At 49.1% G+C, this 12,941-nt stretch overlaps 1 protein-coding gene across 1 annotated transcript in view; it reads left to right on the plus strand.

Annotated features, from left to right (window-relative positions):
• RNFT2 (ring finger protein, transmembrane 2) overlaps nucleotides 1–10,939 on the plus strand; it is a 126,837-nt gene extending 115,898 nt beyond the window's left edge. The window contains exon 9 of the mRNA XM_011964395.1: nucleotides 10,465–10,939. Within this exon, the coding sequence (XP_011819785.1) occupies nucleotides 10,465–10,599 (135 nt within the window). The 3' untranslated portion in view covers nucleotides 10,600–10,939. The remainder of the gene's footprint in view (nucleotides 1–10,464) is intronic.
• The last annotated feature ends 2,002 nt before the right edge of the window (nucleotides 10,940–12,941 follow it).

The following is a 12,941-nucleotide window of genomic DNA, read 5'->3' on the forward strand; positions in this document are numbered from 1 at the left end:
GTTGCCTTACTAGCCACCCTCCCTGACCATCCTAACTAGACGGCATCCCCTTCTGGTCACTTTCTACCGCTTAATTCTGCCTTATTTTTCTTCACAACACTTGTCACCACCTCCTCAATTATATACAAAGATATTAGCTTATAGGTTTCCCTGCTCAAGAATGGAAGTTCCTTGAGAGCAGGAATTGGGTTTTGTTCACTGATATACTCTTAGTGTCTGGGCAGTGCCTGGCAGCCAGCATACATGTGCTGGATGGGTGGATGGGTGGATGGGTGGGTGGGTGAATGGATGGATGGATGAATGGATGGATAGATGGACAGATGAGTGGATGGATGGATGGATGGATAGGTGGGTGGGTGAGTGGATGGATGGATGGATGGATGGATGGATGGATGGATGGATGGGTGGACAGGTGGGTGGGTGGATGGGTGGATGAATGGAATTTGACGGTGGCCAAGTAGAGAAGTTGGTGGGTGAATGAAAGGTAGGTGGATAGAGGTATAAGTGGGTGAGTAACTGTATGGATGGGCAGATGGATGGACAGATGAGTGGGTAAATAGGATGGATGGACAAATGGACGGATGGATGGAATGGTGTCCAAGTGGAGGAGTGGGTGGGTGAGTTAAAGGTGGCTAGATAGAGGTATAAGTGGGTGAGTGACAGTGTGGTGAGCAAATGAATGGACAGATGGGTGGGTATATAGGTGGGTGGGTGGGTGAATGGATATGTGGAAGGAAGGAAGGAAGGAAGGGAGGGAGGGAGGGAGGAAGGAAGGGGCCCACTAGGCTAAAGCCACACCTTGTCTCCCCTTTAAAGATTCATCAAATGAAGCTCAATATGTCACTCCCACTCCTTCCACTACCCCCTGAGCTAGGGCTCAGGAACAGATTGTTAATCGAAGCTAGTGAGGCAGACACTGAGCATGTCCTGAGGTAAGAACACTCTGCTCAGCGAGCGCACTTGCCCAGTCAGGCACTCTGCAAGTATTTATGGTGTGCCCTTTGACAGGCTACTGGGAGCTAGGGAAAGGGCAGTTTGAACACCAAGTGAGAGGCTTGGTTTATTTAAAAGGATCCTTTGCCGAATTGAAGAGTGAGAGTGCATTTAGAGAATGAACTGTCCTCCAATTCTTGGTCACTGTGAGTTTGGTTTTTTTGCATGTTTTATGATATGAAGGAAAGAGGGCAAGAGAATGGTGACTCCTGTTGATTTCGTGCTTACAACTTCTTCATACTTCATGCTTTATAGGCCTTATCTGTCCCCATCCTCACAGACATTTTGGGAGGGAAATAATAACCCTATTTAATAGAGACAAAGACTCAGGCTTAGAAAAACAAAGGGATGGACTTGCCTGAGGTCCCGTTGTTCTTCAGTCACACCAGGATTCAAATCCAGAGCCTTTGATGCAATTGGCCGTGCCCATTCCACAAGGCGTGGCCTTGGGCTTTGAGATGTCCCCAGGGCTGTATTAAAAGATCAGAGCACTTTTTCCATAAATTCCTGGGAATAGTCCCTGCTGTGTCCAGCCAGGCCTGTGCACATTGCCTCCTTGGAATGAATGAATGGCTGAGCTGGGATCAGAGTTCTTGACACCTGCCTCTGACTCCTCCATCCAGTCATCTATGCTTCGAGGGCTTATTGAGCACCAGCAATATCCTAGGCACTAACTCTGTAACCCTGAGCAGTGCATTTCACTGTGACCCTGACCCTCCATGTCATCTGTCACCCAAGATTGACAAGCTGCTGGGCAACTTGTAGGATATTTTAATAGAGTCATATGAGATGATGTATAGGGCTGTATATGGGTTTTGAAAATCATAGCGTATTATACCGATATTCAGTATTAGTGTGTAATTCTGTCTGGACATGGTTGGCCTGGTTTGTGTGATTGAAGAGGATCTGAGGTTAGGGGTCTGTGTCTCTCTGTGTGTGTGTGTGTGTGTGTGTGTGTGTGTGTGTGTGTCCTGTCTGGTAGTAACCACATTTTCAGTTATGTCATTTTTTCATAATTAAATGCTTCAAACATCCTTTCCCAGATTCTCTATGATGAGTAAGAGTTTTCACTACAAAGTCAGATGCTTTTTGTATCAGTTATCGATTGTTGTATAACAAGTTACCCCAAAACTCAGTGGCTTAAAGCAACAAATGTTTATTATCTCACAGTTTTTGCGGGTCAAAAATCCAGGCACAAGCCGGGCATGGTAGCTCATGCCTGAAATCCCAGCACTTTGGGAGGCCAAGGTGAGCAGATTGCTTGAGACCAGAAGTTCAGGAGCAGCCTGAACAACATAGCGAGACCCCATCTCTACAAAAAATACAAAAATTAGCCGAGTGTGGTGGTGCACGCCTGTGGTCCCTGCTACTCAGGAGGCTGAAGTGAGAGGATTGCCTGAGCCCAAGAGGCGGAGGCTGCAGTGAGCCAAGATTGCGCCACTGCACCATAGCCTGGGTGACAGAGGGAGACCCTGTCTCAAAAAAATTAAAAGGCTGGGTGTGGTGGCTCACACCTGTAATCCCAGCACTTTGGGAGGCCGAGGCAGGTGGATCCTGAGGTCAGGAGTTCGAGACCAGCCTGGCCAACATGGTGAAGCCCCGTCTCTACTAAAAATACAAAAGTTAGCTAAAAAATTAGCTAGGCATGATGGCGCACACCTGTAGTCCCAGCTACTCAGGAGGCTGAGGCAGGAGAGTCACTTGAACCCGGGAGGCAGAGGTTGCAGTGAGTCAAGATCATGCCACTGCACTCTAGTCTGGGCGACAGAGCAAGACTGTCTCAAAAAAAAAAAAAAAAAAAGGATCCAGGTACAACTTAGCTGTGTCCTCTGCCAAGGGCCTCTCACAGGCTGCAGTCAAGGTATTGCCAGGGCCGTGGTCATCTCCTGGCTCAACTCGGGAAGGAGCTGCATCCAAGCTTTACCGTGTGGTTGCTGGTAGGATTCCGTTCCTCATGGGCTGTGGGACTGGAGGCCTCAGTTCCTCCCTGGCTCTTGTGGCCAGTAGATACCCTGAGTTCTGGAAGTCACAGTCTTTTGTAACCTAATCCCAGAAGGGACATCCCATCACCTTCACTGTATCCTGCTGGTTGGAAGCAGGTCACTAGGCGCCACCCTTACTTAAGGGAAGGGGATGCATGAGGCTATGCATACCAGAAGGGGATACTGGGGGCCATAATGGAAATCTGCCTCTCACATGCCCGAGGTTGGATTCCAACCCTGCCACTTAACAACTGTTTGCAACTTAGCTGTGCACCCAAGGTACACATCTCTGAGTCTCACTGACCTGTCTGTTTGCTGTTATGAGACTGGGGTGCAATTATGCACATGAAGAACATTGCAGGGCCTGGTGTCGTGTTCCTACTTTATTTGTTTGTTTGTTTGTTTGTTTGTTTGTTTGAAACTGAGTCTGTGTCACGCAGGCTGGAGTGCAGCGGCATGGTCTTGGCTCCCTGCAACCTCTGCCTCCCAGGTTCAAGCGATTCTCCTGCCTCAGCCTCCCAAATAGTTGGGATTACAGGCACCCACCACCATGCCCAGCTAATTTTTGCATTTTTAGTAGAGACGGAGTTTTGCCACGGTAGCCAGGCTAGTCATGAACTCCTGGCCTCAAGTGATCTACCCACCTTGGCTTCCCAAAGTTTTGGAATTGCAGGCATGAGCCACCGTGCCTGGCGTGTTTATGTTTTATAAGGGGTAGTGGCTCATGACTGCCTGTTCTCCTCCTCACCTGCATCCATCCCCCCGGACCCAGGCCTGGCTGCTTCCTTCTTTCTCAGCTCACAGTGAACACAAAGTGCTAGGTCAAGAAATGCGCCTCTCCCACTCAAAGCCTCTTCTTTCACATTGGGGCTGGCTCCTGTGATTGTAGGCTCTTGTCCCAAGCCCCCACCTGCCTGCTCTGGATCTTTGGGCAAGACCTGGGGCATGTGGATAGAATTTGGGGTGAGGGCGAGGTGATTGGTTTAACCCCAACTCTGTGCGCTGGGAGGCACAACCAGGGGGTGGTTAACAATCCAAGGCCAGCTGGGCACAGTGGCTCGCACCTGTAATCCCAGCATTTTGGGAGGCTGAGGTGAGTGGATCGCTTGAGCCCAGGAGTTTGAGACCAGCCTGGCCAACATAGCAAGACCCCAACTCTACAAAAAATACAAAAATTAGCCGGGTGCAGTGGTGCATGCCTGTAGTCCCAGCTACTCAGGAGGCTGAGGTGGGAGGATTGCTAGAGCCCTGGAAGGTCGAGGCTGCAGTGAGCCATAATCACACCACTGCACTCCAGCCCAGGTGACAGAGTGTGACCCTGTCTCAAAAAAAAAAAAAAAGAAAAGAAAACCCAAGAAACAAACAAAAAAACGATCCAGGGCCACCTGCCTTCCCCACTGCCCATCAATCCACCCGATCCTATCCTTCCCAGCTGAGAAAGGCTCCTTCTTCCTCCCCCTTCCTCTGTAGATGTTCATCCCTTTCTCCACATGCTGGAGGCAGCTCACAGCCATGAACTCCTCCGTTGGGCCCTGGGTAGACCTGGTTTTTTGAACCTTTTCATTTGACACCAGATTCTGTCCTCCCATTTCTCTGAGGAAGGGATTGTGAGCTCCTGGAGGACAGGGACTGGGCCTTTATCACCCTAGTATCGCTAGACTTTCCTGTTTGGCCATTTGTCATCTGCATTCCCATTCATTTGTCCTCTCCATTGACAGAGCCCCTACTCTATGCCAGCTCAGGGCTGGACAGTAGGAGTACGATAACAACATGGCTGCCCTCATGATGTTTACCACCTAGAGGGCAGGGCAGATGTTGACTAAGCAGTTAGAACAGTGGTTCCCAAAGTGTGGCCAGGGTACCCCTGGGGGTTCCTTTCAGGGGGTCTGTGAGGTCAAAACCATTTATATAATAATACTAAGACCTTATTGGCCTTTTTGCTCTAGTTCTTTCATAAGTGTACAGTGGAGTTTTCCAGAGGCTGTATCGCCTGTGAGGAGGTCATCACTCTGGTGGCTCATGAATATGTGCTTGTGTATTATGGGGTTTTTTTGTTTTGTTTTGGTTTTGGTTTTGAGATGGAGTCTCACTCTGTAGCCCAGGCTGGAGTGCAGTGGCATGATCTCAGCTCACTGCAACCTCCACCTCCCGGGTCACGGTTCAAGCAATTCTCCTGCCTCAGCCTCCCGAGTAGCTGGGATTACTGGCACATGCCACCATGCCCAGCTAATTTGTGTATTTTTATAGGAGATGGACTTTCGCCATGGTGGCCAGGCTGTTCTTGAACTCCTGACCTTGTGATCTGCCCGCTTTGGCCTCCCAAAGTGCTGGGATTACAGGCATGAGCCACCATGCCTGGCCATTATGTTTTAAATATGTCTCCATTTCTATGTCTAAGTATTTCTAATATTTCTAGATTTGTAAATATAGACAAATTTAAACCACATAGACAGAAGTTCTTTGAGGTCTTCAGTGTTTTTTAAAAATATAAAGGGGTCTTGGCACCAGAACATCTGAGAACTATTAAATTAGAAGTGTGAGAGCCTCAATGAATGTGTTGAATGAATGAGTGAAAAAACTGCTAAATTTCATGACTATTTCCATTCACCTAACTCAAGTTTATGTGAACAGGGGTTGTGTTGCATTCTCACATGCAAGTACCTCTTTCGTCCAGGGTAGCATAGTTAAATCCCATTCCGTTCGTCAACAGGTATTTACTGAGCATCTGAGCAAGAACCGTACTCAGCATAAAACCAGGTTCTGCCCTCAGAAAGCTCTCAATCCGGTGGCTGGGCACAGTGGCTCACACCTGTAATCCCAGCACTTTGAGAGGCCAAGGCAGGAGGATCACATGAAGCCAGGAGTTTGAGACCAGCCTGGGCAACAGAGTGAGACTCCATTTCCACAAAAAAATTTAAAAATTAGCCAGGCATGGTGACACATGCCTATAGTCATAGCTACTTGGGAGGTGGAAGCAGGAGGGTCGCTCAAGCCCAGGAGATCAAGAGATCAAGGCTGCTGTGAGCTGTGATCGCACCACTACACTCAAACCTAGACGACAGAGCAAGACCCTGTCTCAAAAAATATATATATATGTGTGTGTGTGTGTGTGTGTGTATGTATATATATGTGTGTGTGTGTGTGTATATATATATATATAGAGAGAGAGAGAGAGAGAAAGCTCTTAATCTAGTGAACAAGCAGATGAATTTGCAAATAATTTCAGAAGTGTCATGCAATGCTTTGAGAGGGGTTTTCACCAGGAAGAATAGCATAGGAGAGAAGACGCGATCAGTACTTACATTTGCAAGAGACAGTAACAGGATGGAATTGGGGCAACATCATAAAACAGGGGAGATGTGATTGCTTGACTGAATCTTCCAAAAGAACTGGGCAAGCACACAGCTGGTCAAGATGGAGAAAGGGCATCCCAGGGTGATACTGAAGTTTGTTGGAAGGCTGTGAATAAGCCTGGGGTGGAAGGTCAAGTGGCGTGTCAATGACATCAGTTACTCCAGGGTGCAAGGATGGGGCTGGATGGGAGAAGGGCCATCATAGAGGGTATTGGGTGCCATAGTGGGAATCTGTATAAGCTGCGGGGCTTGCTGACCCCTGGTTCCTGCCCTCCAGACCATGATGAGAATCCAGGACAGTCTTCGCGGCTCTGTGTAGACTTCTCTTCTTTCCCCACTCCCTCTCTCCCCTGCACCCCCAACGACAGCCACATCAGCTGTCTTCAAGTGCCTCAAACAGCTTCCTATCTCAGGAGCTTTGCACAGGAGGCTTCCTTCAGTCTGGAATGTTCTATCTCCATCCCCTCTCTTCTGCCCAGTTAACTGCTAAATGTTCTTCAGGCTTTAACTCAAGTGTCCCCACCTCCAGGAAGCCTTCCTTGACTACCTCTTGGATCAAACTGGTTCCTCTGTCACACATCTCTATAATACCACGGAAATCTCCTTCAGAGCACTGTCTACAATTAGGCACCCACTGTACACCATGCTCGGAATGAATGGGTTTACAGGAAGCTTACAGACTGGCATGGAGAGACAGATAATAAACAATAAACACATAAGATAATCATTATTACTATAATAATAGCTAACACTTATAGAGCACTTACTGTTTGCCAGCCATTATTCCAAGTGCCTTCTTTTTTTATATTATTTTTTATTTTTTTAGACAAGGTCTCACTCTCTCCCAGGCTGGAGTGCAGTGACATGATCATAGCTCACTACAGCCTCAACCTCCTGGGCTCAAGCGATCCTCCCACCACTTCAGCCTCCCAAGTAGCTGGGATGGCACATGCCACTATGCCCAGCTAATTTTTTTCTTTTTGTAGAGACATGGGGCATGGGGGTGGAGGAAGTCTCACCATGTTGCCCAGGCTGGTCTCTGGCCTTGAGCCATCCTCCTGCCTTGGCCTCCCAAAGTGCTGGGGTTATAAGCATGAGCCACTGTGCCCAACTTCTTTTTTATGGTTTTGCTTTTAAAAAAACTTTTTGTTTAGATTTTTATATTATCATTTTCCTCAAACATTTCATTTTGAAAAATTTCAAACCTGCAGAAAAGTTGCATGAAACTCTTCTATTCTTCACCCAGATTTACTGATCATTAACTTTTTACATTTGCCCTTTTTTTGACATCAATTTTTTTTTCCCTAAACCAGTTAAGAGTAAGTGGTAGACATTTAGATTCTTCATCCCTAAATACTTCAGTGTGCATCTCCCAGGAACAAGGACATACTTTTTTTTTTTTTTGAGACGGAGTCTAGCTCACTCTGTCGCCCAGGCTGTAGTGCAGTGGCGTGATCTCGGCTCACTGCAACCTCTCCCTCCTGGGTTCAAGCGATTCTCCTGCCTCAGCCTTCCAAGTAGCTAGGACTACAGGTGTGTGCCACCATGCCTGGCTAATTTTTGTATTTTTAGTAGAGACGGGATTTCACCATGTTGGCCAGGCTGGTCTCAAACTCCTGACCTCAGGTGATCCCCCCACCTCAGCTTCCCAAAGTGCTAGGATTACAGATGTAAGCCACCATGCCTGGCCACCCAGGAAATTTTTAATTAACATAAAATATTATTTAATATATGGTACATATTCAGATTTCTCCAGTTGCCTTCAAAGCACCCTTTATAGCTGGGATTTTTTTGCCCCACCTGGGACCAATCAAGACTCATGTGCTACATTTGGTTGTCACATCTAAGTACTTTTAACATGTTAATTAATGTTCCAATGAGGGAGTTCTATCCCCGTTTTACAGATGGGAAAACTGAGGCACAGAGCAGTTGCATTGTTTGTCCAAGTTATACAGCCAGAGAATGGTGGAACCCATTGGTCTTTCCAATCTCCCTGCCTCTCCCTCTCTTTTTTTTTTTTTTTTTTTTTGAGGTGGAGTTTCACTCTTGTTTTTTTTTTTTTTTTTTTTTTTTGAGACGGAGTCTTGCCCTGTCGCCCAGGCTGGAGTGCACTGGCGCCATCTAGGCTCACTGCAAGCTCCGCATCCCGGGTTCACGCCATTCTCCTGCCTCAGCCTCCCCAGTAGCTGGGACTACAGGTGCCCGCCACCACGCCCAGCTCATTTTTTGTGTGTTTTTAGTAGAGACGGGGTTTCACCATGTTAGCCAGGATAGTCTCGATCTCCTGACCTCGTGATCCGCCCGTCTCAGCCTCCCAAAGTGCTGGGGTTACAGGCGTGAGTCACCGCACCCGGCCGGAATTTCACTCTTGTTGCCCAGGCTAGAGTGCAATGGCACGATCTCGGCTCACTGCAACCTCTGCCTCCTGGGTTCATGTGATTCTCCCGCCTCAGCTTCCCGAGTAGCTGGGATTACAGGCATGCACCACCACGCCCGGCTAATTTTGTATTTTCAGTAGAGACAGGGTTTCTCCATGTTGGTCAGGCTAATCTCAAATTCCTGACCTCAGGTGATCCACCCACCTCAGCCTCCCAAACTGCTGGGATTACAGGCATGAGGCACTGCACGTGGCCCGATCTCTCTCTTTTTTAAAAAATTTAATTTAATTTTCAGTTGTAGGATGCATGTGCAGGATGTACAGGTTTGCTACATAGGTAAACGTGTGCCATGGTGGTTTGCTGCACCTATTGACCCATCACCTAGGTATTAAGCCCCGCATGCATTAGCTATTTATCCTGATGCTCTCCCTCCCCTAGCCCCACAACAGGCCCCAGTGTGTGGTGTTCCCCTCCCTGTGTCCATGTGTTCTCATTGTTCAGCTCTGACTTATGAGTGAGAACATGCAGTGTTCGGTTTTCTGTTCCTGTGTTAGTTTGCTGAGAATAATGGCTTCCAGCTCCATCCATGTCCCTGCAAAGGACATGATCTCATTCCTTTTTATGGCTGCATAGTATTCCATGGTGTTTATGAACCACATTTTCTCTATCCAGTCTATCACTGATGAGCATTTGGGTTGATTCCATATCTTTGCTGTTGTGAATCGTGCTGCAGTGAACATATGCGTGCATGTATCTGTTTATTGCAGCACTAGTCACCTGCCTTTCCTCTTGACTCTTGTGTTCTATTCTCAACCCAGAAGGCAGAGGGATCACTTTAAACTGCAAATCATATCAGGTCACTCCTCTGCTCCAAGCCCTGCCATGGCCCCTTCTCTCAGAATAAGAGCCAAAGACCTCACAATGGCCCACAAGGACCTATACCATCTGCATCCCTCACCCTCCATCACTTCTGTGACCTCATCTCCCTCTCCCATCCACCCCCCCCCCCAAAAACCCCAGCCCAGCTACCCTCTCCTTCCTTTTCCTCCACACATCAGACACAGTCCAGCCTCAGGGCCTCTGCACATGCTGTTCCTGCGGCCAGGAGCACTTTTCCCTGAGATCTCATCAGGGCTCACTCCTCACGGACCTGCAAGTTTTACCCAAATGTCAGTATCTCCATGAAGTTTTCCTTAACGTCCCAACCCACCCAAGCCCTCTCTGTTCCTTCTCCCTCATGCTTTGTTTTTTGGGGTTTTCGTTTTGTTTTGTTTTGTTTTTTTAGACGGAGTCTTGCTGTGTCACCTAGGCTGGAGTGCAGTGGCACAAACTCAGCTCAGTGCAACCTCTGCCTCCGGGTTCAAACGATTCTCCTGCCTCAGCCTCCCGAGTAGCTGGGGCTACAGGCGCCCATCACCATGCCCGGCTAATTTTTGTATCTTTTAGGAGAGACGGGGTTTCATCTTGTTGGCCAGGGTGGTCTCAAACTCCTGCCTCAGGTGATCCGCCCACCTCAGCCTCCCAAAGTGCTGGGATTACAGTCGGGAGCCACCACACCCTGCCCCTCCCCTGCTGTTTCATCTTGGTGCTTCCTATTGATAACTCGGTATTTTAGAGTCGCATTGTCTCCCACGCGCGAGTGCAGGCGCCCCGAAGACAGGGGTTGTCTGTCTAATCCGCTGCCGCGTCTCCTGCTCCCGGGACCGAGGCGGACGCGCGGTAAAGAGTCCTGGTGCCTGCTGATTGCTGTCCCCGCAGCACGTGTTCTGTGAGGAGTGCCTCTGCCTGTGGCTGGACCGGGAGCGCACCTGCCCGCTCTGCCGCTCGGTCGCCGTGGACACCCTGCGCTGCTGGAAGGACGGCGCCACGTCCGCACACTTCCAGGTGTACTAGGACCGAACAACCGAACACTGAGGACACCCGGAAGGACGCCGAGGGTCAGCATGCTCGGACCCAGCCCTGCGGGGGCTTCCTGAAAAACAGGCCTCAAGCACTTACATCCTGCCTCTTGCCCGCCACCACTTCTGACCCCAAAACCCCGCCGCTGTCTTGTCCTTCTGACCTTCACCTTCCTCTCTCGTTCTGTGGTGTAGTGCGTGCCTCCTTCCCCTGCAAAAGGGGACGACTTCCTGACTCAGACTTGAAGCCCTTCTAGATGCGTCTTCCTTCTCCGCCCCAAGTCAAGGACCTGGCAATACATGAAGTTCCCACTTGTCCGTTATTTTCTTTCTTTCCCTCCCTCCTTCCCTCCCTCCCTCCCTCCCTCCCTTCTTCCTTCCTTCCTTCCTTCCTTCCTTTTTTTTTCTTTGACAGGGTCTCCCTCTGTCACTCAGGCTGGAGTGCAGTGGCACAATCTCGGCTCACTGCGACCTCCACTTCCAGGGTTCAAGCGATTCTCCTGCCTCAGCCTCCCAAGTAGTTGGGACTACAGGCACCCACCAACATGTTTGGCTAATTTGTGTATTTTTTAGTAGAGACAGGGTTTTGCCATGTTGGCCAGACTGGTCTCCAACTCCTGACCTCAAATGATCAGCTCGCCTTGGCCTCACAAAGTGTTGGGATTACAGGCATGAGCCACGACGCCCAGCCTCATTCCTTTTTTTTTTTTTTTTTTTGAGACAGGGTCTGGGTCTTCACCCAGGCTGGAGTGCAGCTGACACAATCACAGCTCACTGCAACCTTGAACTCCTGGGCCCAAGCCATCCTCCTGCCTCAGCCTCCCAAGTAGCTGGGACTACTGGCATGCGCCACCAGGCCTGGCTTATTATTATTATTATTATTATTATTATTATTATTATTATTATTAGGAGAGGCGAGGACTCATTATGTTATCCAGGGTGGTCTCAAACTCCTGGGCTCAAGCAATCCTCCTGCCCTGCCCTCGCAAAGTGCTGAGTGCTATTACAGGTGTGAGCCACTGTGTCCAGCCCACCTGCTGGTTATTTTAACTTAGTACCCAGTACCTTGTACTTGATGCCACAGGCTGGGGAGGAGCCTAGAAATCACTGCCTCCCAGATAGCCCAGGCCTGCAGATTAGAATCCCTGTGAGTCCTGTACAGTATTTTCTTTTTTCTTTTTATTTTTGTTGTTGTTGTTGCAGTGAAACAGAGTCTTGCTCTGTCGCCCAGGCTGGAGTGCAATGGCACGATCTTGGCTCACTGCAACCTCCGCCTCCCATGTTCAAGTGATTCTCTTGCCTCAGCCTCCCGAGTAGCTGGGACAACAGGTGTGTGCCACCATGCCCGGCTAATTTTTTTTGTATTTTTCGTAGAGACGGGGTTTCGTCACATTGTCCAGGCTGGCCTCAAACTTCTGACCTCAAGTGATCCACCCGCCTCACCCTCCCAGAGTGCTGGGATGACAGGCGTGAGCCACCACACCTGGCCCAAAGTATTTTCAAAATACAGCTGTTAGGTCCCACCATATACCTGTAATAACTTAATGTCCCAAATACTTCATCCTCGGCAGGCACAGCATCCAGCCTCCTGCTTGGATTCCGTGCTGTCACCCTCACAACAGCCCTGTGATGGGGGAGGTACTGTGGGGTCCCCTGTTTTATAGATGAGGAAACTTGGGCACAGTGCTTGGTGCGGTAACTTTCCCAGGGTCACCCAGCCAGCACGGGCGGGCTGAGTTTCCAACAGAGGCCTGGGACAGCTTTAGAACCCACATTTAAAAAAAATTTTTTTTTTTTTTTAATTAGAGATGAGGTCTCTAATAAAAATCCAGGTTGTCCAGGCTGGATTCAAACTCCTGGGCTCAAGTGATCCTCCCTCCTCAGCCTCCCAAGTAGCTGCAACTACAGGCACACTCCACTATCCCCAGCAGAGCCCACACTCTTAACCGCCAGACTGATCTGCCCCTCAGACATTCCAGGTGTGGGGCCCAGCAGACATGGTTTTCTAAAAGCAAACAAGAGGCCGGATGCAGTGGCCCATGCCTGTAGTGCCAACACTTTGGGAAGCTGAAGCAGGCGGATCACCTGAGGTCAGGAGTTCAAGACTAGCCTGGCCAACATGGCAAAACCCCCTCTCTACTAAAAAATACAAAAATTAGCCGGGCATGGTGGCGGGTGCCTGTAATCCCAGCTACTCAGGAGGCCGAGGCAGGGATAATTGCTTGGACCCGGGAGACAAAAGTTGCAGTGAGCAACTGCACTCCAGCCTGGACGACAGAATGAGACTCCATCTCATAAATAAATAAATAAACGCACACAAGGTGATTTTAATGCTCA

This window comes from Mandrillus leucophaeus, unplaced genomic scaffold, assembly GCF_000951045.1.
Source record: "Mandrillus leucophaeus isolate KB7577 unplaced genomic scaffold, Mleu.le_1.0 Scaffold7, whole genome shotgun sequence".
NCBI classification, from domain to species: Eukaryota; Metazoa; Chordata; class Mammalia; order Primates; family Cercopithecidae; genus Mandrillus; species Mandrillus leucophaeus.